Here is a 24,898-nt window from a genome sequence, read left to right as displayed (position 1 = left end):
GAGGATTACAATAATGCCTATTTATCCAACTCCATCCATCCAAGGATTTCAAATACATCATAAACTCATCAATTAATCAAAGATATGACACCCATATTGAGATGATGGGTGAATTACATCCTAGAAGATTACGAGAAACGCTCACATCAACGTAGTAAATCAGGGACTGTTTCCTGATGGATTCCTGAACAACCCACCAAATACTAAAACGGAGAGGGGTTCTTTCCTGCACTGAATCACAAAGTATGTCTCTCAAATAGGAGAAAACTTTAGGAATAAAAAAGTCACTTTATTTCTAAGTGATGAAATATTAAACCCTGATAAAATAACTGAACCCATTTCAATACAATTATGCAGTTGCCTCTTCAGAGTAAAGTATTACTGATCTCCCTTTTGTAGCAATTAAAAATCCCCCTCTGAAGCTTTTGATGTTTAAATACTGGGTTACTTTGGTTCCTCGTTCTCTGGTCTGTTTGGAGTAAGGGACTCTGTGCTGTGGTCCAGTGTCTCCAGCCACTGTGGGGAAGGGCTTCACAGACAGCTGTGAATGTTCATTCAGATGATGCTCCAGCCTTTCCGGATTTTAATGTGGTCCAAACATCTTATTGTCCTTCATTTTGAAGAAACATGCCAACCTCTAGGGATTTTCCACTTTGTATCTAATGAGAGGTAAAGTTTTCATTTGCCTCCTTGCACTCAAGTCATTAGGAATTCAAGGAATGGAACCCAACATCCATTTCTAATCTGAAGTGTCCTCTGCAGTACCAGATTATTCTGCAGCGTTAGCTATCCCAACCCAGAAATCACTTCACTGTGATTAGCTTCTAAGATGAATGAATTCTAGGATATCATGATTGCTTGTGACTTAATGCCAGTTAGAATTCGCCATCTGCCTTTCAGCCATTTCGTGAACCTGAGCGAAGAGATGGTTTTCAAAATGGCTGTGCAGCACCTCTCATGTTTTAGCACTCTTTAGGGACTTACATAAGCAGCGCTTCATGTTCTGATGTCAAAATACACGTGCGAGGATTAAAAGTAGTATGGGATGCATAAGAATACTTTTCAGGGCCAGCTATTCTTTGATATTTATCACTTCATAGCAGTGACACCTGCTTCTAATTTTAAGAGTTCTTTTTGCCAGTGGGTGATTTCTTTTTTTCTTCAGAAAAGAAATCGTATCCTCAAAAGACTTAACTGGTAACTTTTCCCCTTTTGATGTGCTTGATATTTTTATGAGTTTGTCCATTGGCACTGAAGCCTTAACATGCCTTTAGTTTAAAAAAAAAATCTTTATAACATAATTATTATATTGGGTCACATAAATTTATATCCTAGCCACATATTTAGAGACTTTTGCAGAGATATATTTGTTATAAATGTCATTATCTGCCCCCTTGGACTAATTGATAGTTGTCTGAAGTTGACCAAAGCCAGAGAAATAAACTCTCCCTTGTGGGAGAGGTTCAGCAACTTACATTCAGTACGGATATTTCGTTGTTTTTCACATTCAATTGGTGACAGTTGTCATTTGAGGGTTGGTAAGTAGAACGAAAAAAAGGAGAGGAACCTAGTTTTGTCTGTTTAGATACATATGAAGATAGTCCTTTGGCTTGGGTGTAGCCAGCCTACTTAAAGGGTCCAATGTAGTTTGCTCTTTTGTTTTTATAGTGCGTAAAGACCTTTTCCTAATAAACACTCTATAGAGTTAATTATCCTAGTAGAAAAAGATGCAAAAGATGGTACGTTGCTAGCATCCCATTCTGACTGGCCCGTGGGGAGTTGTCTGTATAAAATTGGATCCTTGTGCTGGGTTCCAAAAAAAGGTGTGAATATGAAGGAGAAGTGCTAAATCATGACTCCAGAGAAAATGTCGGCCATGAGCAGTTTTTAGTTTAAGTGAAAACCAAACTTTAGGATTTGGACAAATAAGACAAGGAGAAAAAAGGGTGAATCATTAAACTCCAATATAAAAGTGTTATGGTGATCAAGTTTCAGCAGACTTGCATAAGACACTCAACAAAGGCTGTGACTGAATGGAACTAACTCATCTACTTAATTGATGTGAAAAGCTTTGCCAAGCATTTATCCTTCACATCAGACAAGTAAGTTTTAATAAAATATTTCCAAGATATGAAGACAGTTAAGAAGACAGCACAGTTTTTAATAATTGCACTCCTAAGTAAATGGATCTATCATTACATTGTCACAAAGAATGACAGTGAGAAGAAACATCCTGCTAATCCGTCTCTGATAAGTGTTCAACGTGATTAGACAGACACCGTCTCTTAAGTGTTCAACGTAATTAGACAGACACCGTCTCTTAAGTGTTCAACGTAATTAGATAGACACCGTCTCTTAAGTGTTCAACGTAATTAGACAGACACCGTCTCTTCTGTTGAATGTAGCGTTAATCAGAAGTGCAACTTTACAAAGAATACTCTTTTCTAATATGTCATTTTGCTTCCAAAAATGACTCACGTAGTTGTGCACAGCTATTTCCTTTTGATTTTATGTTTTTGTTTGTCTTAGTAGTGTTTAATAATAGTGTGGGCCTTTTGCATCCACAAAGCTGCATTTGAGGTTAGCAGTTCATTTCGTTTTGCCAACTATCAGAATAACAAAGCTACTTGAAGTATTTTGAAGCTTTGAAATGACCTGTTGGCTCATCTCACTGAAATGAAGGCGTGACTCTTTTAGAGAGAGGCTTTCTTATAAGGAAGAAGCCAGACGTTTTCTGCATTAAACAAGAGCTCGAGAGAGAACGTGTCTCAGTGAAAAATTTAATGTTAAAATGATGAAATGTGTTGCCCCCTTTCAGCATCCACAGGCATTGCCTTTTTAAAAAATCCATTTCCTTTTGCTCTGTGGGCTTCTAGCCTGAACTATGAACTACCGCGTAGTTATAAAGGGGTATCCGCTCCGTTCATTGCACGGCTCTACCTCCCCACTTTCTCAACGACTCAAAGGCCTTTGAAGGCAAAGAATAGGGTTATTGAAGGATGGGAGGCAGATTTCACTAAGTAACAGGTGGAGGTCAAAGTAGTTTATTTGTGGGGATGAACAGAGTGCAGAGATGAAAAATCAAATACTTTGCCGTAATAAGGTTTAGCAACAAAATGCTGACTACACTAAGCTGAGATTCTAGCTGACAGAACCTTTTCTAGTGTTCATTACTTGATTTCACAGTTCAAGCAATTTGAAGAGACCTAAAATTATATTGCTCTTTTCCCCTATGAAATGTTCCCATCAGTTTCAAATTTTACTTTAAATGAGGTGATGGGTGCTCTGCTTGTATCCAAGGAACATTAGGACTTAATAGATTCCCAGTGCAGGCACATCCCAAGCATGGAACATCGCAGACTGCATCTCTTACAAATTAAATTCTACCAGTAGGAACCTTAAACTCCAAGATTTCAATCATGTTTTAACACACAGACTGAACGTATTTTAATAAACACATAACTTCACATTATCTAAATGAATATTGTAGGTGAAGAAAAGTATCTAGAAGGATATTTACCAAGCTTGAGCACTGGGTTACCCCCAGGTTGTTGAACATAAAGAGGAAAGAGCTTTTGTTTTTTTCCCCTTTATACAATTCTGTATTTGTATAGTGCATATATTTTGCTTTTGCAACTTAAAAGAGGGTTAAACATGCTGAGACAATATATAAAAGTAAGATTTATCTACTGTTCTACAACAGGACCAAAAAGCTAGAAATGTTATTTGGTGGCATATAGACCAAAGCTATTGAATAGAACTTTCTGCAGTGATGCAAATGTTCTAAATATGCACTGTCCAATACTGTACCGACTAGCCAGATACGGCCATTGAGCACTTGAAATGTGGCTGTGCTGAGCAACGGAATTTTTAAATTCATTTAATATTAATTAATTTAAATTTAAGTAACCACATGTGTCTAGTAGCTACTATATCGGACAGGGCAGATATAAACCAAACATATGTATGATTGAGTTTTTTACTTTTCATCTGGGTATCTAGGCAGAATGAATAAAACATTATGTTATATTGTACTATATTTATTTTTCATACCAAGAAAATCGTTTGGTTTTCTCAGTAATTTCTTCTTCATTCTCAGTCCTCTGTGAATGTGTGTGATTGCTATGTTGAGCCAAAATCAATCCTTCCCTGAACACATGGAAGGATGAGATGGTTAGGGGGAAGACGGGATGGGTAGGGAATCTCCAACTCGTAAGTATATGGAGCATGAAATGCAATTTTAAAATTTTAACCCTGACACTGGGGTGTCTGTATTTACCCTGAAAGGAGAGGAAATCCCCTAAAAAGTCATGAGACTTTATTGTTGGCCAAGGAACTAGATTTGTTTTTAAATATCTTTATTGGAGTATAATTGCTTTACAATGGTGTGTTAGTTTCTGCTGTATGACAAAGTGAATGAGCTATACATATACATATATACCCATATCTCCTCCCTCTTGCGTCTCCCTCCCACCCTCCCTATCCCACCCCTCTAGGTGGTCACAAAGCACTGAGCTGATGTCCCTGTGCTATGCGGATGCTTCCCACTAGCTATCTATTTTACATTTGGTAGTGTATATATGTCCATGTCACTCTCTCACTTCGTCCCAGCTTACCCTTCCCCCTCCCTGTGTCCTCAAGTCCATTCTCTACGTCTGCATCTTTATTCCTGTCCTGCCCCGCCCCTAGGTTCTTCAGAACCATTTTTTTTTAGATTCCTTATATATTGTTAGCATACGGTATTTGTTTTTCTCTTTCTGACTTACTTCACTCTGTATGACAGTCTCTAGGTCCATCCACCTCACTACAAATAACTCAATTTCATTTCTTTTTATGGCTGAGTAATATTCCATTGTATATATGTGCCACATCTTCTTTATCCATTCATCTGTTGATGGACACCTAGGTTGCTTCCATGTCCTGGCTATTGTAAATAGAGCTGCAATGAACATTGTGGTATATGACTCTTTTTGAATTACGGTTTTCTCAGGGTATATGCCCAGGAGTGGGATTGCTGTGTCGTATGGTAGCTCTGTTTATGGGAACTAGATTTTTTGTATGACGTTTTCCTTGTGTCTATTCTTTTTACTCTCTCTGGTTGTAAATTTTCACTTACAAGTGAACATTTGGAATACATTAGAGAACTCATCATTTCTTTTCTCCTGAATAATCCATATAATTTTTACTCCATTCTCCCTTTTTTTTTTTTTTTTTCTCCCGTTGCGGAGCACGGGCTCCAGGCACACGGGCCTCAGGAGTCGTGGCACATGGGCTCAGAAGCTGTGGCTCACAGGCTCCAGAGCGCAGGCTCAGCAGTCGTGGCGCACAGGCCTAGTTGCTCTGTGGCATGCGGGATCCTCCCGGACCAGGGCTCGAACCCGCGTCCCCCGCATTGGCAGGCAGATTCCCAACCACTGTGCCACCAGGGAAGCCCTGTCATTTTTTTTTTTTTTCATTCTCCCATTTTTTAAAAATTGAAGATATCACTTATGTCCAAGCCTTTTAAATTACCTGAACTTCTTTATGATGTGGTAATTCTTTGGGGGGGGGGTCCTTTTAGCTCATTTTAAATAGTTGCATATAGAACAAGAAGGATAAACCTCAGAAGCTGTATTAACTTTCATTCTCTCCATCATAAAAATGATTTTAAAACATTTTTATTCACTGAAAAAGGTTAAAAGTCAAAATAGTCTGAATGTTTTACTTTTTTATTGTTGAGTGTGTTAATCATAATAAATTACATTAGGATGAACCCTAATGGATTTTATCATTAGGACACAAATCTAAGATGAATACAGTATCTTGAATTACTTCCTCCTGTCACACAGCATGTGTTGATACCCCAGGAACAGAATGGTCCTTTAACTGTGGGATTAATCTGTCCAAGCACAGCCTTTATTTAGCATCGTGGTTGGAGATGATCTCATCATAAGGTATAGCTGAAATGGTCCTAGGAAGGTCCAGTTCTTGCCCGGGGGGCAGCTGCTAGAGAGGGGGCAGTGCTCTGCATCTGGAAGCCATGAGTCTGAGTGTAAATTTGCTGGTGGTAGGTGACTTGCAAAATATGGTACTGCTCCTCAGTTTTCATCCTGTGCTTGAGAAATGGCACTGCAGTTTATGCCGGCACAATTAGTCTGACAGACCTGACTGGCGTATCCATTCCCCACACTTAGACCTGGAGGTATAGGGGAATCTGAAGGCCCAAATGTACAGAGAACAGTACGACAGCAGTTAGCATGTCATTTAGGCTGGAGAAAAATATTTCCATACCCTTAATGAGCTCTATTTTAAACCAGCTTGTTTATACCAGTAAGATAGATAGATAATGGGACCTTTTTTCAGAAGTAGGCATCTGGGTGGAGCAGTACACTGAAAGGAGGAAGAGTTTTGGCTGGCTGGGTTCAAATCCTGGCTCCTCCCCCTACTAATCTTGTGACCTCTCACCCTCTCCGGGACTTTGCTCCCTCAATTATCCTCCCACCAAAGCATGGCCTTCTGCCCACCTGCTAGACATGCCCATCAGAAGGCCAGCATGCCTTATTGGCTCCCATCTTCAGAAAGCTCTGCTTTGCTTCCCTCCAGCTCCCTACAGCTACTACCCTAATTTTCTGCTCCCCTCTACAGACCTGTTTTATGAGAGAGTTGACTACAACCATTGTCCCTGCTTCTTCCCTTCCCGTTGATTTTTGCCAGCCATTCTAACCCATATTCCATGGGCCTCACTCTCCTGGTGCTCATTTATTCTCATTATACTTGACCTCTCAACAGCCTTCACCGCAATCCATCACAGCCATTTCCTTGAAATACTTCCCTTAGTTTCTGTACAACTGCACTTTCCTCTGAGTAAAATGCCTCAACTTAGTTGCCTACTTTGACACTGATGTTCGTAGCTCAGAGGCCTCCCTTAATGTCAAGACTTACTGAATTCTTAATAATTGTGTGTTAGACTTTACCTCTGGTTACATGAGGTATTTCCGCATTATCATGTAGACTAGGCTTGGAAGATGTCAATGATTCTTAGAAAAATTGTGTTCCTTCTGCTGTCATTCGCAGGAGGCTGTAGAGAAAGCCACTCGTTGAACAGGCAAGCGGCCTATCGTACATATTAAATGTATTTACTCTTCTACAATTTAACATCTTTGGGTCGTTATCTATTAGAAGACTTCTTCTAAGTCTGTGTGATATTTTTCCTTTGGAGGTTCTGTGTTAGAATTACTGGTAATACATTGAGTATATTTTTAAAAATACTAATTCCTACTAAGGCCAAGAAAAACCTTTGGTATGTAAGACAAGGTGATTCCTAGTACTGTACTTCAGAATTGTTTTTATTTTTCGCATATTCGTTTGCAGCTGATATAAACTTCCTTTGATTTTTTTCTTTGGATAACCATGTTAGAAACTTCAACTATGAATATATTTTGTTGACTTAAATAGGACACTTTTTATAGTATACAAGGGAAACTACATGAGGGAGTGTGGTATTTTACAAAATATCCAAGCTTTAGAACCAGAGAGACCTGGGTTGGAATTATCACTTAATGGCTGTATGATCTGTTTTTTTAATTTTTATTTTATATTGGAGTATAGTTGATTAACAATGATGTGCTAGTTACAGGTGTACAGCAAAGAATGGCTGTATGACCTTGAGCAGGTTGTTTGACATCCTTGATATCTACTTTCTGTGACATTTCTCCTCTTTAAAAAGTTATAGATAGGTAGGATAGTAATACCTACCATTCTGAGATGAAAATGTAAGGATTTGTAAGTACATGGTACATAGTAGGTACTCCTACTATGTAGGTGGCTTTTATTATTCTCAGTTTGTTTTTTGGAAATGATCAATATGTAGGAATTTGATGACCATCTCTTTAGCTGCCTCCTGGCTCTCTTGAGGCCCCTCGGTGGATGAAGGCTTCCAATAGCCTTTAGGTTTAGTGTAATAGTTGTTCTGGTAAAGCGGTAAAGATAGGTCATTGGGAATTCGATCGTGACAGCAAACAGAAGAATGTCTGAAGTCAAACATGAACAGACGAACTTAAACAGCATTTTGTGGTCCTCTCTAACCAGCTTATATATTAGATTTTAAAATGAAAGTGCAGAGTTTGCTGGTTTCTCCCAAACAGATAGTGACTATAAATGAACAGTATTGAAACTAACCTTTTTTTTTTTGGCCGTGCCACGAGGCGTGTGAGATCTTAGTTCCCCGACCAGGGATCGAACCCATGCCCCCTGCAGTGGGAGCACAGAGTCTCAACCACTGGACTGCCAGGGAAGTCCCCTAACCTTTCTGTTCTTGACTTTGATACTTTGAAGAAAGAAACATATACCAGTTAAATCTTCTCTGACAACTGAAATTGCATCACGCAAACTCCTACAACAGACAAGATAAGGTCCTGCTGTCCTGAGTAGCATTAACCAGGGATCATTTTCACAGGACAGTGGATGTTTGACTAAGTCCTCTAACAAAATAAATACTAACCCTGACTTGTCACCTCCTCTTTAAAAATCCAGCATGTTGTTCCATTGTCATTGGAATAATTATAGTTTATTGTGATCTCTCCCTTCCCCCCTTCCCATTAATACTGTAGCTCCTTTGACTCCTAAAAAATATCCCCTTTTAGAAGCTTTCTCAAGCAAAGAACAGCATTGTACTTTCTTATCGTTCCTGTAGGATTTGCTTCACAATTGTAACTGTAAAGTTCTTGATCAAAGTGTTTCGTAAATCTCATGATTTGGGTGAGAGGGGGAGTTGAAATTGATTATGACTTTTTCCCCTGTGTATTCTTTTTGTTACATCAGGTTGCAGCAAAAAGTACCCCTCCCCCCAAAAACCCCTTGATTTTTTTATAGGAGACCTCAAGAATTGTTTTGAATTTTTTCATATCATTGATCTCATTTTATTATTGATGTTTCTTGAAAGAATCAGGAGGAAATAGAAAGTGTTTACACCATTGGAAATCACTATTTATTAGCCTCTTTCCTAAGAAGGTGTCTTACCATTTTCTCTGGGTGAGTGTAGGCTAATGGAATACCTCACTGCTAGGACAGACTTGCTAAAAATAATGGAAAATTCTGGATGTCTAGAGGTTAATTAGTGCATAGTAGGCATCTCTAATACACCCATTCCTAGCATGAACAATAGTCTTGTATTTGAATATCATGTTAGTCTGCTATTGCTGTATAGCAAATTACAACAAACTTAGCTTAAAACAAAACAACACACATTTATTATCTCATGGTTTCCATGGGTCAAGAGTCTGGGCACAGCTAACTGGTCTCTTTGCTCAGGGACTCACAAGGCTGCAATCAAAATTTTGTCCAGGTTGCATTCTTTTCTGGAGCTTAGGGTTTTCTTGCACATGCCTGCGATTGTTGGTAGAATTCTGTTCCTTGTAGCTTAAAGACTAAGGTCCCAGCTTTCTTAAAAGCTGTCTGTCAGCCACAGCCCCACTTAGTCCCTCGAGGACCCTACAGTTCTTTGCCATGTGACCTTCTCACAGGCCTTTTTATCACACGGCAGCTTACTACTTCAAAGCCAGCAAGAGAATCTCTCTGACTTCTAATTCTTTTTTTTTTAAATTTTACTTCTTTATAAATTTATTTATTTATTTTTGGCTGTATTGGATCTTCATTGCTGTGCGTGGGTTTTCTCTAGTTGTGGCGAGTGGGAGCTACTCTTTGTTGCAGCGCATGGGCTTCCCATTGCGGTGGCTTCTGTTGTTGTGGAGCACGGGCTCTAGGAGTGCAGGCTTCAGTGGTTGTGGTTCGCAGGCTCTAGAGCACAGGCTCAGTAGTTGTGGTGCACGGGCTTAGTTGCTCTGCGGCATGTGGGATCTTCCCGGACCAGTGCTCGAACCATGTCCCCTGCATTGGCATGCAGATTCTTAACCACTGTGCCACCAGGGAAGTCCCTGATGCTTCTTTTGAAGGACTCATCTGATGAAGTCAGGCCCACCCAGTATAATAATCCTTTACTATCTCAAAATCACCTGGTTAGGGACCTTAATTACATTCACAAAAGTTCTTTCCCCTTGGCAAAATAACAACCTAATCACAAGAATGACATCCATTTTATTCACAGGTACCACCCACATTCAAGGGGAAGGGATTATACAAAGTATGCAACCAAGTGGCAGGGAACTTTGGGATCTTCATAGAAATCTGAGTACCACAAATATCAATGATGAAGCTAACAGAATCTTTATGAATACTGTATTTGGCCTGTACTTTCACTCACAACTGCCTCCAGGGAACAGAATCACTGAAAGACTAGAATTTCATGTACATTTGTTGCCTTTGTCCATTGAACACTATCTGAAATGACTCAGCTAGCTTAGAAAAATGGCTAATTGGAGAGAAATTCAGAAAGTCTACTTGTTAGAAAGCCAATGGCAAGCCAAAAATCTTCTTGAAATTCATCTCCTATTCTGTTTACCACCATTGGGTTATTATAGCAATCAATAGGAGAGAATGTCCCTTTTTTTTTTTTTTAAACATCTTTCTTGGGGTATAATTTCTTTACCATGGTGTGTTAGTTTCTGCTTTATAACAAAGTGAATGAGCTATACATATACATATATCCCCATATCTCCTCCCTCTTGTGTCTCCCTCCCACCCTCCCTATCCCACCCCTCTAGGTGGTCAAAAAGCACTGAGCTGATCTCCCTGTGCTATGTGACTGCTTCCCACTAGCTATCTATTTTACATTTGGTAGTATATATAAGTCCATGCCACCCTCTCATTTCATCCCAGCTTACCCTTCCCCCTCCCCGTGTCCTCAAGTCCATTCTCTACATCTGTGTCTTCATTCCTTTCCTGCCCCTACGTTCTTCAGAACCATTTTTTTTCTTTTTTTTTTTTTTTAGATTCCATATATATCTTTTAGCATACAGTGTTTGTTTTTCTCATTCTGACTTACTTCAGTCTGTATGACAGACTCTGTGTCCATCCACCTCACTACAAAAAACTCAATTTAGTTTATTTTTATGGCTGAGTAGTATTGCATTGTATATATGTGCCACATCTTCTTTATCCATTCATCTGTCAGTGGACACTTAGGTTGCTTCCATGTCCTGGCTATTGTAAATAGAGCTGCAATGAACATTGTGGTACATGATTTTTTTAAAATTATGTTTTACTCCGGGTATATGCCCAGTAGTGGGATTGCTGGGTCATATGGTAGTTCTATTTCTAGTTTTTTAAGGAAGCGCCATACTGTTCTTCATAGTGGCTGTATCAATTTACATTCCCACCAGCAGTGCAAGAGGGTTCCCTTTTCTCCACACCCTCTCCAGCATTTATTGTTTGTAGATTTTTTGATGATGGCCATTGTGACTGCTGTGAGGTGACACTCATTGTAGTTTTGATTTGCATTTCTCTAATGATTAGTGATGTTGAGCATCCTTTCATGTGTTTGTTGGCAATCTGTGTGTCTTCTTTGGAGGAATGTCTATTTAGGTCTTCTAACCATTTTTAGATTGGGATGTTTGTTTTTTGATATTGAGCTGCATAAGCTGCTTGTAAATTTGGGAGATTAATCCTTTGTCAGTTGCTTCATTTGCAAATATTTTCTCCCATTATGAGGGTTGTCTTTTCATCTTCTTTATGGTTTCCTTTGCTGTGCAAAAGCTTTTAAGGTTCATGAGGTCCCATTTGTTTATTTTTGTTTTTATTCCCATTTTTCTAGGAGGTGGGTCAAAAAGGATCTTCCTGTGATATATGTCATACAGTGTACTGCCTATGTTTTCCTCTAAGAGTTTTATAGAGTCTGGCCTTACATTTAGGTCTTTAATCCATTTTGAGTTTATTTTTGTGTATGGTGTTAGGGAGTGTTCTAATTTCATTCTTTTACATGTAGCTGTCCAGTTTTCCCAGCACCACTTATTGAAGAGGCTGTCTTTTCTCCATTGTATATGCTTGCCTCCTTTATCAAAAATAAAGTGACCCTAGGTCTGTTGGTTTATCTCTGGGCTTTCTATCCTTTTCCACTGATCTATATTTCTGTTTTTGTGCCACTACCATACTGTCTTGATTCCCGTAGCTTTTTAGTATAGTCTGAATTCAGGGAGCCTGCTTCCACCAGCTCTGTTTTTCTTTCTCAAGATTGCTTTGGCTATTCGGGGTCTTTTGTGTTTCCATACAAATTATGAAATGTTTTGTTCTAGTTCTGTGAAAAATGCCAGTGGTAGTTTGATAGCGATTGCATTGAATGTGTAGGTTGCTTTGGGTAGTAGAGTCATTTTCACATGTTGATTCTTCCAATCCAAGAACACGGTATATCTCTCCATCTGTTTGTATCATCTTTAATTTCTTTCATCAGTGTCTTATAGTTTTCTGCATACAGGTCTTTTGTCTCGTTAGGTAGGTTTATTCCTAGGAATTTTATTCTTTTTGTTGCAGTGGTAAATGGGAGTGTTTTCCTTAATTTCACTTTCACATTTTTCATCATTAGTATATAGGAATGCAAGAGATTTTTATGCATTAATTTTCTATCCTGCTACTTTACCAAATTCATTGATTAGCTCTAGTAGTTTTCTGATACCATCTTTAGGATTCTCCATATATAGTATCATGTCATCTGCAGACAGTGACAGCTTTACTTCTTCTTTTCCAATTTGGATTCCTTTTATTTGTTTTTCTTCTCTGATTGCTGTGGTGAAAACTTCCAAAACTATGTTGAATAAGAGTGGTGAGAGTGGGCAACCTTGTCTTTTTCCTGATATTAGTGGAAATGGTTTCAGTTTCTCACCATTTAGGACGATGTTGGCTGTGGGTTTGTCATATATGGCCTTTATTATGTTGAGGTAAGTTGCCTCTATGGCTACTTTCTGGAGGTTTTTTATCATAAATGGGTGTTAAAGTTTGTCAGAAGCTTTTTCTGAATCTATTGAGATGATCATATGGTTTTTATCCTTCAATTTGTTAATATGGTGTATCACATTGATTGATTTGCATATATTGAAGAATCCTTGCATTCCTGGGATAAACCCCACTTGATCATGGTGTATGATTCTTTTAATGTGCTGTAGGATTCTGTTTGCTAGTATTTTGTTGAGGATTTTTGCATCTATGTTCATCAGTGATATTGGCCTGTAGTTTTCTTTCTTTGTGACATCCTTGCCTGGTTTTGGTATCAGGGTGATGGCGGTCTTGTAGAATGAGTTTGGGAGTGTTCCTCCCTCTGCTATATTTTGGAAGAGTTTGAGAAGGATAGTTGTTAGCTCTTCTCTAATGTTTGATAGAATTTGCCTGTGAAGCCCGCTGGTCATGGGCTTTTGTTTGTTGGAATATTTTTAATCACAGTCTCAATTTCAGTGCTTGTGATTGGTCTGTTTATATTTTCTATTTCTTCCTGGTTCAGTCTCAGAAGGTTGTGCTTTCCTAAGAATTTGTCCATTTCTCCCTGGTTGTCCAATAAGCGTATAGTTGCTTGTAGTAATTGCTTGTGATCCTTTGTATTTCTGCAGTATCACTTGTTACTTCTGCTCTTTCAGTTCTAATTCTATTGATTTGAGTCTTCTCCCTTTTTTTCTTGATGAGTCTTGCTAATGGTTGATCAATTTTGTTTATCTTCTCAAAGAACCACCTTTTAGTTTATGGATCTTTGCTGTCGTTTCCTTCATTTCTTTTTCATTTATTTCTGATCTGACCCTTATGATTTCTTCTTCTAACTTTGGGATATTTTGTTCTTCTTTCTCAAATTGCTTTAGGTGTAAGGTTAGGTTGTTTTTTTCTTTTTTGGTTTTCTTTTTACATCCTTATTGGAGTATAATTGCTTTACAATGGTGTGTTAGTTTCTGCTTTATAGCAAAGTGAATCAGTTATACATATACATATGTTCCCATATCTCTTCCCTCTTGCATCTCCCTCCCTCCCACCCTCCCTATGCCACCCCTACAGGCAGTCACAAAGCACCGAGCTGATCTCCCTGTGCTATGCGGCTGCTTCCCATAGCTATCTACCTTACGTTTGGTAGTGTGTATATGTCCATGCCTCTCTCTCTCTTTGTCATGGCTGACTCTTCCCCCTCCCATATCCTCAAGTCCATTCTCTAGTAGGTCTGTGTCCTTATTCCTGTTACCCCTAGGTTCTTCATGATATATTTTTTTTCTTAAATTCCATATATATGTGTTAGCATATGGTATTTGTCTTTCTCTTTCTGACTTACTTGAATCTGTATGACAGACTCTAGGCCTATCCACCTCATTACAAATAGCTCAATTTCGTTTCTTTATATGGCTGAGTAATATTCCATTGTATATATGTGCCACATCTTCTTTATCCATTCATCCGATGATGGACACTTAGGTTGTTTCCATCTCCGGGCTATTGTAAATAGAGCTGCAATGAACATTTTGGTACATGACTCTTTTTGAATTATGGTTTTCTCAGGGTATATGCCCAGTAGTGGGATTGCTGGGTCATATGGTAATTCTATTTGTAGTTTTTTAAGGAACCTCCATACTGTTCTCCATAGTGGCTGTACCAATTCACATTCCCACCAGCAGTGCAAGAGTGTTCCGTTTTCTCCACAGCCTCTCCAGCATTTCTTGTTTCTAGATTTTTTGATGATGGCCATTCTGACTGGTTTGTGATGATATCTCATTGTAGTTTTGATTTGCATTTCTCTAATGATTAATGATGTTGAGCATTCTTTCATGTGTTTGTTGGCAGTCTGTATATCTTCTTTGGAGAAATGTCTATTTAGGTCTTCTGCCAATTTTTGGATTGGGTTTTTTGTTTTTTTGCTATTGAGCTGTATGAGCTGCTTATAAATTTGGGAGATTAATCCTTTGTCAGTTGCTTCATTTGCAAATATTTTCTCCCATTCTGAGGGTTGTCTTTTGGTCTTGTTTATGGTTTCCTTTGCTGTGCAAAAGCTTTGAAGTTTCATTAGGTCCCATTTGTTTATTTTTGTTTTTATTTCCATTTCTCTAGGAGGTGGGTCAAAAAGGATCTTGCTGTGATTTATGTCATAGAGTGTTATGCCTATGTTTTCCTCTAACAGTTTGATAGTTTCTGACCTTACATTTAGGTGTTTAATCCATTTTGAGCTTATTTTTGTGTATGGTGTTAGGGAGTGATCTAATCTCATAGTTTTACATGTACCCGTCCAGTTTTCCCAGCACCACTTTTTGAAGAGGCTGTCCTTTCTCCACTGTACATTCCTGCCTCCTTTATCAAAGATAAGGTGACCATATGTGCATGGGTTTATCTCTGGGCTTTCTATCCTGTTCCATTGATCTATCTTTCTGTTTTTGTGCCAGTACCATACTGTCTTGATTACTGTAGCTTTGTAGTATAATCTGAAGTTAGGGAGCCTGATTCCTCCAACTCCATTTTTAATTCTCAAGATTGCTTTGGCTATTCAGGGTCTTTTGTGTTTCCATACAAATTGTGAAAATTTTTGTTCTAGTTCTGTGAAAAATGCCAGTGGTAGTTTGATAGGGATTGCATTGAATCTGTAGATTGCTTTGGGTAGTAGAGTCATTTTCACAATGTTGATTCTTCCAATCCAAGAACATGGTATATCTCTCTATCTATTTGTATCATCTTTAATTTCTTTCATCAGTGTCTGATAGTTTTCTGCATACAGGTCTTTTGTCACCTTAGGTAGGTTTATTCCTAGATATTTTATTCTTTTTGTTGCAATGGTAAATAGGAGTGTTTTCTTCATTTCACTTTCAGATTTTTCATCATTAGTGTATAGGAATGCCAGAGATTTCTGTGCATTAATTTTGTATCCTGCTACTTTACAAAATTCATTGATTAGCTCTAGTAGTTTTCTGGTAGCATCTTTAGGATTCTCTATGTAGAGTATCATGTCATCTGCCAACAGTGACAGCTTTACTTCTTCTTTTCCGATTTGGATTCCTTTTATTTCCTTTTCATCTCTGATTGCTGTGGCTTAAACTTCCAAAACTATGTTGAATAAGAGTGGTGAGAGTGGGCAACCTTGTCTTGTTCCTGATCTTAGTGGAAATGCTTTCAGTTTTTCACCATTGAGGATGATGTTGGCTGTGGGCTTGTCATATATGGCCTTTATTATGTTGAGGAAAGTTCCCTCTATGCCTACTTTCTGGAAAGTTTTTATCATAAATGGGTGTTGAATTTTGTTGAAAGCTTTCTCTGCATCTATTGAGATGATCGTGTGGTTTTTCTCCTTCAATTTGTTACTATGGTGTATCACGTTGATTGATTTGCATATATTGAAGAATCCTTGCATTTCTGGAATAAACCCCACTTGATCATGGTGTATGATCCTTTTAATGTGCTGTTGGATTCTGTGTGCTAGTAGTTTGTTGAGAATTTTTGCATCTATGTTCATCAGTGATATTGGCCTGTAGTTTTCTTTCTTTGTGACATCCTTGTTTGGTTTTGGTATCACGGTGATGGTGGCCTTGTAGAATGAGTTTGGGAGTGTTCTTTCCTCTGCTATATTTTGGAAGAGTTTGAGAAGGATAGGTGTTAGCTCTTCTCTAAATGTTTGATAGAATTCGCCTGTGAAGCCATCTGGTCCTGGGCTTTTGTTTGTTGGAAGATTTTTAATCACAGTTTCAATTTCAGTATTTGTGATTGGTCTGTTCATATTTTCTATTTCTTCCTGATTCACTCTTGGCAGGTTGTGCATTTCTAAGATTTGTCCATTTCTTCCAGATTGTTCATTTTATTGACATAGAGTTGCTTGTAGTAATCCCTCATGACCTTTTGTATTTCTGCAGTGTCAGTTGTTCCTTCTCCTTTTTCATTTCTAATTCTATTGATTTGAGTCTTCTCCCTTTTTTTCTTGATGAGTCTGGCTAATGGTTTATCAATTTTGTTTATCTTCTCAAAAAACCACCTTTTAGTTTTATTGATCTTTGCTATCGTTTCCTTCATTTCTTTTTCATTTATTTCTGATCTGATCTTTATGATTTCTTCTTCTAACTTTGGGATTTTTTGTTCTTCTTTCTCAAATTGCTTTAGGTGTAAGGTTAGGTTGTTTATTTGAGATGTTTCTTCTTTCTTGAGGTAGGATTGTATTGCTATAAACTTCCCTCTTAGAACTGCTTTTGTTCCATCCCATAGGTTTTGGGTCGTTGTGTTTTCATTGTCATTTGTTTAATGTATTTTTTGATTTCCTCTTTGATTTCTTCAATGATCTCTTGGTTATTAAGTAGTGTATTGTTTAGCCTCCATGTGTTTGTATTCTTTACAGATTTTTTCCTGTAATTGATATCTAGTCTGATAGTGTTGTGGTCAGAAAAGCTACCTGATACGAAATCAATTTTCTTAAATTTACCAAGGCTTGATTTGTGACCCAAGGTATGGTCTATCCTGGAGAATGTTCCAAGAGCACTTGAGAAGAAAGTGTATTCTTTAGTTTTGGGATGGAATGTCCTATAAATATCAAATAAGTCCATCTTGTTTAATGTATCATTTAAAGCTTGTGTTCCCTTATTTATTTTCATTTTGGATGATCTGTCCTTTGGTGAAAGTGGGGTGTTAAAAGTCCCCTCCTATGATTGTGTTACTGTTGATTTCCTTTTTATGGCTGTTAGCATTTGCCTTATGTATTGAGGTGCTCCTATGTTGGGTGCATAAATATTTATAATTGTTATATCTTCTTCTTGTATTGATCCCTTGATCATTATGTAGTGTCCTTCTTTGCCTCTTATAATAGTCTTTATTTTAACGTGTGTGTTGCCTGATATGCGACTTGTTACTCCAGCTTTCTTTCTTTTTATTTTTTTTTTGCGGTACGCGGGCCTCTCACCGTTGTGGCCTCTCCCGTTGCGGAGCATAGGCTCCAGACACGCAGGCCCAGCGGCCATGGCTCACGGGCCTAGCCACTCTGCGGCATGAGGGATCTTCCCAGACCGGGGCACAAACCTATGTCCCCTGCATTGTCAGGCGGACTCTCAACCACTGCGCCACCAAGGAAGCCCTCCAGCTTTCTTTTGATTTCCGTTTGCATAGAATATCTTTTTCCATCCCCTCACTTTCAGTCTTTATGTGTCCCTAGGTCTGAAGTGGGTTTCTTGTAGGCAGCATATATACGGGTCTTGTTTTTGTATCCATTCAGCTAGTCTGTGTCTTTTGGTGGGAGCATTTAATCCATTCACGTTTAAGGTAATTATTGATATGTATGTTCCTATTCCCATTTTCTTAATTGTTTTGGGTTTGTTATTGTAGGTCTTTTCCTTCTCTTGTTTTTCCTGCCTAGAGAAGTTCCTTTAGCATTTGTTGTAAAGCTGGTTTAGTGGTGCTGAATTCTCTTAACTTTTGCTTGTCTGTAAAGGTTTTAATTTCTCCATCGAATCTGAATGAGATCCTTGCTGGGTAGAGTAATCTTGGTTGAAGGTTCTTCCCTTTCATGACTTTAAATATGTCCTGCTACTCCCTTCTGGCTTGCAGAGTTTGTGCTGAAAGATCAGCTGTTAACCTTATGGGGATTCCTTTTTATGTTATTTGTTGTTTTTCCCTAGCTGCTTTTAATATTTTTTCTTTGTGTTTTATTTTTGATAGTTTGATTAATATGTGTCTTGCCGTGTTTCTCCTTGGATTTATCCTGTTTGGGACTCTCTGTGCTTCCTGGACTTGATTAACTATTTCCTTTCACATATTAGGGATGTTTTCAAGTATAATCTGTTCAAATATTTTCTCAGTCCCTTTCTTTTTCTCTTCTTCTTCTGCGACCCCTATAATTCGAATGTTGGTGCGTTTAATGTTGTCCCAGAGGTCTCTGAGACTGTCCTCAATTCTTTTCATTCTTTTTTCTTTATTCTGCTCTGCAGTAGTTATTTCCAGTATTTTATATTCCAGGTCACTTATCTCTTCTTCTGCCTCAGTTATTCTGCAATTGATTCCTTCCAGAGAATTTATAATTTCATTTACTGTTTTGTTCGTCATTTTTTTTCTTTCCTTTTTAGTACTTCTAGGTCCTTGTTAAACATTTCTTGTATTTTCTCCATTCTATTTCCAAGATTTTGGATCATCTTTACTATCATTGCTCTGAATTCTTTTTCAGGTAGACTGTCTATTTCCTCTTTATTTGTTTGGTCTGATGGGTTTTTACCTTGCTTCTTCATCTGCTGTGTGTTTCTCTGTCTTCTCATTTTTCTTAACTTACTGTGTTTGGGGTCTCCTTTTCACAGGCTGCAGGTTCATAGTTCCCGTTGTTTTTATTGTCTGCCCCCAGTGGCTAAGGTTGGTTCAGTGGGTTGTGTAGGCTCCCTGGTGGAGGGGACTAGTGCCTATGTTCTGGTGGATGAGGCTGGATCTTGTCTTTCTTGTGGGAAGGACCCTGTCTGGTGGTGTGCTTTGGGGTGTCTTTGACCTCATTATGATTTTAGGCAGCCTCTCTGCTAATGGGTGGGTTTTGTTCCTGTCTTGCTAGTTGTTTGGCATAGGATGTCCAGCACTGTAGCTTGCTGGTCATTGAGTGGAGCTGGATCTTAGCGTTGAGATCGAGACCTCTGGGAGAGCTTTCACCATTTGATATTACATGGAGCCGGGAGGTCTGTGGTGGACCAGTGTCCTAAACTCGGCTCTCCCACCTCAGAGGCAGAGGCCTGACATCTGGCCAGAGCACCAAGACCCTGTCAGCCACATGGCTCAGAAGAAAAGGGAGAAAAAAAGAAATAAATAAAATAAAATAGTTATTAAAATAAAAAATGATTATTAAAAATTTTAAAGTAATAAAAAAAAAGAAAGAAAGAAGAGAGTAACCGAACCAGAAAACAAATCCACCAATGATAACAAGCACTAAAAACTATACTAAAAACAACAACAACAACAAAATCCTGACAGACTTTGAACCCTAGGGCAAATGGTAAAAGCAAAGCTATCCAGACAAAATCACACAAATAAGTATATACATACATGCTTGCAAAAAGAGAAAAAGAAAAAAAATATATATATATCTATATATTAAAAAATAGGAAGAGAGCAACCAAATCAATAAATCTGCCAATGATAATAAACTCTAAATACTAAACAAAGGTGAACATAAAACCAGAAACAAATTAGATTCAGAAAGCAAACCCCAAGTCTACAGTTGCTCCCAAAGTCCATTGCCTCAATTTTGGGATGATTCGTTGTCTCTTCAGGTATTCCACAGATGCAGGGTACGTCAGGTTGATTGAGGAGCTTTAATCTGCTGCTCCTGAGGCTGCTGGGAGAGATTCCCTTTCTCTTCTTTCTCGCACAGCTCCTAGGGTTCAGCTTCGGATTTGGACTCGCCTCTGCATGTAGGTCGCCTGAGGGCGTCTGTTCTTCGCCCAGAAAGGATGGGGTTAAAGGAACAGCTGATTTGGGGGCTCTGGCTCACTCAGGCCAGGGGGAGGGAGGGGTACAGATGCGGGGCGAGCCTGCGGCGGCAGAGGCCAGCATGACGTTGCACCAGCCTGAGGCGTACTGTGTGTTCTGCCGGGGAAGTTGTGCCTGGATCATGGGACCCTGGCAGTGGCGGGCTGCACAGGCTCCTGGAGGGAAGGTGTGTATAGTGACCTGTGTTTGCACAGAGGCTTCTTGGTGGCTGCAGCAGCAGCCTTAGCATCCCATGCCCGTCTCTGGAGTCCGCGCTGATAGCTGTGGCTCACACCCGTTTCTGGATCTCGTTTAGGTGGTACTCTGAATCCCCTCTCCTTTCGTACCCCGAAACAATGGTCTCTTGCCTCTTAGGCGGGTCCAGACTTTTTCCTGGACACCCTCCCGGCTAGCTGTGGCGCACTAGCCCCCTTCAGGCTGTGTTCACGCAGCCAACCCCAGTCCTCTCCCTGGGATCTGACTTCTGAAGAAGCCGGAGTCTCATCTCCCAGCCCCAACCTGTCCCAGCCAGTGAGCAGACAAGCCTCTCGGGCTGGTGAGTGCTGGTCGGCACTGATCCTCTGTGCGGGAATCTCTCCGCTTTGCACTCCGCAACCCTGTTGCTGCGCTCTCCTCCGTGGTTCGGAAGCTCCCCCGTCCGCCACCCCCCATCTCCGCCAGTGAAGGGGCTTCCTAGTGTGTGGAAACTTTTCCTCCTTCACAGCCCTCCCACTGGTGCAGGTCCCGTCCCTATTCTTTTGTCTCTGTTTTTTCTTTTTTTCTTTTGCCCTACCCAGGTATGTGGGGGAGTTTCTTGCCTTTTGGGAAGTCTGAGGTCTTCTGCCAGTGTTCAGTAGGTGTTCTGTAGGAGTTGTTCCACATGTAGATGTATTTCTGATGTATTTGTAGGGAGGAAGGTGATCTCCGTGTCTTACTCTTCCGCCATCTTGAAGGTCTCCAGGAATGTCCCATTGAAAATAAACATTATGGTAAATTTCTGCTTCCAATTCTATATAATTCTTTATTTTTACATATTGAAAGGAACTTTGAAGTAATACTTGGTTTGTTCCAGAAAAACGTGTAGCATTACTTTATAATCTTTTTTTAAAAATCTGATACTTCTAAAAAATAGTTCTAAATCAAAATTTTGACTCATTAAGAGAAAGCCAATCAGTCAATCTTTGCAGTAATTGTGTAACAGTTGTGCATAGCTATTTGGTAAAAGAAATTTTAACAAAGAGTTTCTTTTTAAAGTAACGTACAGAAACCAACTTTGGTTTCAAAAATAAAAGGCAGGATTAATGTTGTCTAGCTTTAAACATAAAGCAGTTGACTAGCATTTTAAAACTTCATTTGGTCAATTAAGTATACAAAGCAAATTAACCAAAACATACATTATGCATATGGAGAAAATATAAGTAAATAATAAGGAAACATGCTCAATATGAGTCTTTAAAAATTGAAAACACAAAGTAATTTTGAGATTCATGACAGCCTTGGGGTTCATATTACTTGACCGTGATAAATTTAGAAGATTATACAGAGTTTGGCTTGTTCTTCTTGTATGCAGAAAGTATTTCTTCTCTCTTTAACCCTTTCAAAGAGGATTTAAATTTTGATCATTTTGAATCCATTTACTAACCTGATAAGCATTTTGATGCTAATTGTCTATATTTGACTTCCACTTCCCCTTTTAAAAGCGTTAAGTGGTGGGTTTAAATCATGTCAACATTTCTGACGTATTTAGAATTGCATGGGTTGGAAAACATGAACATTTCAAAGAAATGACTTTTCCTTGAGTCCAGCCATTTGCTTTCTTTAATAAGATTAGTTCAGATACTGCATTTCATCATCAATTCCATCATCTGAAAAAAATTCTGCCATCTCAAAAGTTTTGACATTTTCATTTTCTATTCTATTTCTGTTCCATGACACATAATTCAGGCATTCGACTGAGTTTAAATCAGTGGACTGGTTGGAAGCCTAAAAATTGCCTTGCACAGAAGAGTTTTGAATGAATTGGGAGATTTCTTTACATTTGGGAGCTTTTTATTCCTTTCCTTTCACTTTTTAATTTGAAATCTCTCCTGTGATGTAATTACATGATGATACCTTAGGTTAGGTTACTTGTAATGAACGTTGACCCAAAATCTCAATTCATCCTAAGGATGTTAGGACATTGGCATGCCTTGACTTTGGTTACTGATTCAGCGAGCAAATAAATATAGCTAAATCACTTAGTGACTTGCTTCTAATTCAAATCACACACATATTGATCTGTAGAACGGATCTGATCTGGATTTGTCTAGCTCGTGTGAAATCACACGCCACTTCATGTTGTCCTTATGTCTGACTATGCAAATGTGCTTGCCGATTTGCAATTTGTTTCTTTCTTAGGTGTCAATACCCCAAGTTTTGCTCTGTCCAGGCATCTCTTAGTAAAGCCACAGATAAAGCCGAGAACTGTACAGGTAGTTTACATATCTTTTCAGGCCACTTGATATGTTCTAGACTCTTTGTTAGATAGCCTGAAAATAGAGGCAGGCAAAGCAGACCTGGTCTCTCTCCTTATAGAATCTGTGGTCACACTTGAAGGTTGTCTTGTAGAATTTCATTAAGGAAATCTGTGATTAGAAATAACAAGGACATGTTTAGACAAACTAACTAAATTTCTAAACAGATCTATACCTATAAAGTGCTTAGAATAGTACATGGAATTTAGCAAGTACTCGGTAACGTTTACATGCTAATATCATTATTATTTTTATTACTTATTTTTCCAGTTCACCCAAATAATTCTCTGGTCATAGGCAGAACATAATACATGTAGATATGTATAAGTAAAATGAGATTTGGTTCTTTTAACATGAAATCAGACCAATTTTGTGCTGCAAATTTAAAAGAGCCCAAATCTTTCCTGTGATGTGGAGACTAGGAGTCATTTCCTTTATTTTTATATCCAAGTTTTCATTGTTTTAATTGGCACCCTACCAAACTGATAGATGCCTCTAGTTGTGTGTGTCAGCGTAGTTGCCGAGAACATTACAGATGCAGTAATTACAAGGGACCATTTTCCCATTATTTTCTTCCCAAAGCATTTCCTATGCTGGAAATGCTATGAAAAGTTTAGACTATAGTAAAAATACTATTTTTTAAAAAACAAGCTTTTATTTTCTTAAAACATATTCATCATAGAAAAAACAAGTAAGCAAAAAGAAGCAGTGAAAATCACTGAAATCCAACATGCAGAGAGAACTACTGTTATAGTTTATGCATATTTTTTCCAGTTCTTTCTCTGTACATAGAAATACATTTTAAAATGGCATCATTGTATAATATCCTATTTTGTAATCGCTTTCCATGTCTTTATTTCATGTCATTAAATATCTTTCCATTGTCATAATTCTTTTACAGTGTTATTTGCATTGGTTATACCTTATTTAACCATTTAACTTTTATTTTTTAACTTTTACCTTTTCTTTTTTTTCTATTATAAATTATTCATTGGATGAGCAACTGAGTTACCATTGATGAGGGTTTTTTAAGTGTTAAAATAGCTAAATTGTATAAAATGTGGAGAGAGTGCCTTGACACTGAAGTAAAGTAACTGGCAAGATAAGATGATTGCATATGAGGTCCTCATATGCTTCTATAACCTTCTTTACAAAGGGTCCGAAAGGCCACTGGCTCAGACAACAACTTCAGGAAGCACTGGGGAAGTGGTGCTCCATAATTAGAGAAGATCAGTAACCCCCAAATGGACTGTGATTTAGGAGAGTAAGTTGAAATCAGCTCTATGCTGATATCAGGGGACCGTTCTGTCACCTGTTTGTTCCTATGACAAGTTCAAACCAATTCAAAACAAATTTTCCCTTTACAGGTAGATTTCTTTTTTAAATTCTTTTAAGTTTAATCTTTTAGGTTGCATAAACTGTTGTTCCGTGATTTAAGTGTGCTTGTCAATCCATCCTTCCTGCCAGGAATGCCATCTCCAACCACACTGAAGAAGTCGGAGAAGTCTGGTTTCAGCAGCCCCTCCCCTTCGCAGACCTCCTCCCTGGGAACGGCATTCACACAGCATCACCGACCTGTCATTACAGGACCCAGAGGTGAGCTGCTCCACAGGCACCCTTGATTGTGCTTAGATCATGACCTTGGGACCAGAGTAGCAAAATGAGAGACATGAGACCAGAGTAGCAAAATGAGAGACAATGAAGGCTCCCCCAGAGTGGTCCTAAAGGCAGCAAGTGTTCCAATTTCTTATCCTCGGGGGCTGCTTTGGAATTGTAGGGACCCAAGAGGTTTGGCATCAAACCCTGATCCTTACCTGTTTCTTTGCTGGTGGGATGTTGAAAAGAGGTGGGAGGTAATTTGAATTAAAGGAAAATCAAACCTGTCCTACAAATTGTACGAGGGGATCACATGCACGTGAATGTGTGTGTATTTGTGTGCGTGTGTTAGGTAGTTTATTTTTGTGTAGTCAATTACCTCTTTTCAAGCAATAGCTTATTTTCATTCTCTCACCCCTGCTGATTCCCTTTCCTTGAAACCTGATTTCAATATGTGGCATTTTGCATTGAGGTTGTCTGCAATCACTGTGTTGACGAGC

The 24,898-nt window shown here is 38.7% G+C and overlaps 1 protein-coding gene across 10 annotated transcripts in view; it reads left to right on the top strand.

Moving 5' to 3' along the window:
• NFIA (nuclear factor I A) overlaps nucleotides 1-24,898 on the top strand; it is a 595,358-nt gene that overhangs the window by 486,715 nt on the left and 83,745 nt on the right. For 6 of the 10 annotated variants that reach the window (XM_060304960.1, XM_060304962.1, XM_060304956.1 and 3 more), the window contains exon 7: nucleotides 24,270-24,398. The exons of the other annotated variants lie outside the window; for them this stretch is intronic. In XM_060304960.1, the coding sequence (XP_060160943.1) occupies nucleotides 24,270-24,398 (129 nt within the window). The remainder of the gene's footprint in view (nucleotides 1-24,269; nucleotides 24,399-24,898) is intronic. 10 annotated transcript variants of the gene reach the window in all.

Source organism: Globicephala melas, chromosome 1 (genome assembly GCF_963455315.2).
Source record: "Globicephala melas chromosome 1, mGloMel1.2, whole genome shotgun sequence".
Classification (NCBI taxonomy): Eukaryota; Metazoa; Chordata; class Mammalia; order Artiodactyla; family Delphinidae; genus Globicephala; species Globicephala melas.
The sequence above is the reverse complement of the archived record's forward strand: the minus strand, read 5'-3'. Positions and strand labels throughout refer to the sequence as shown.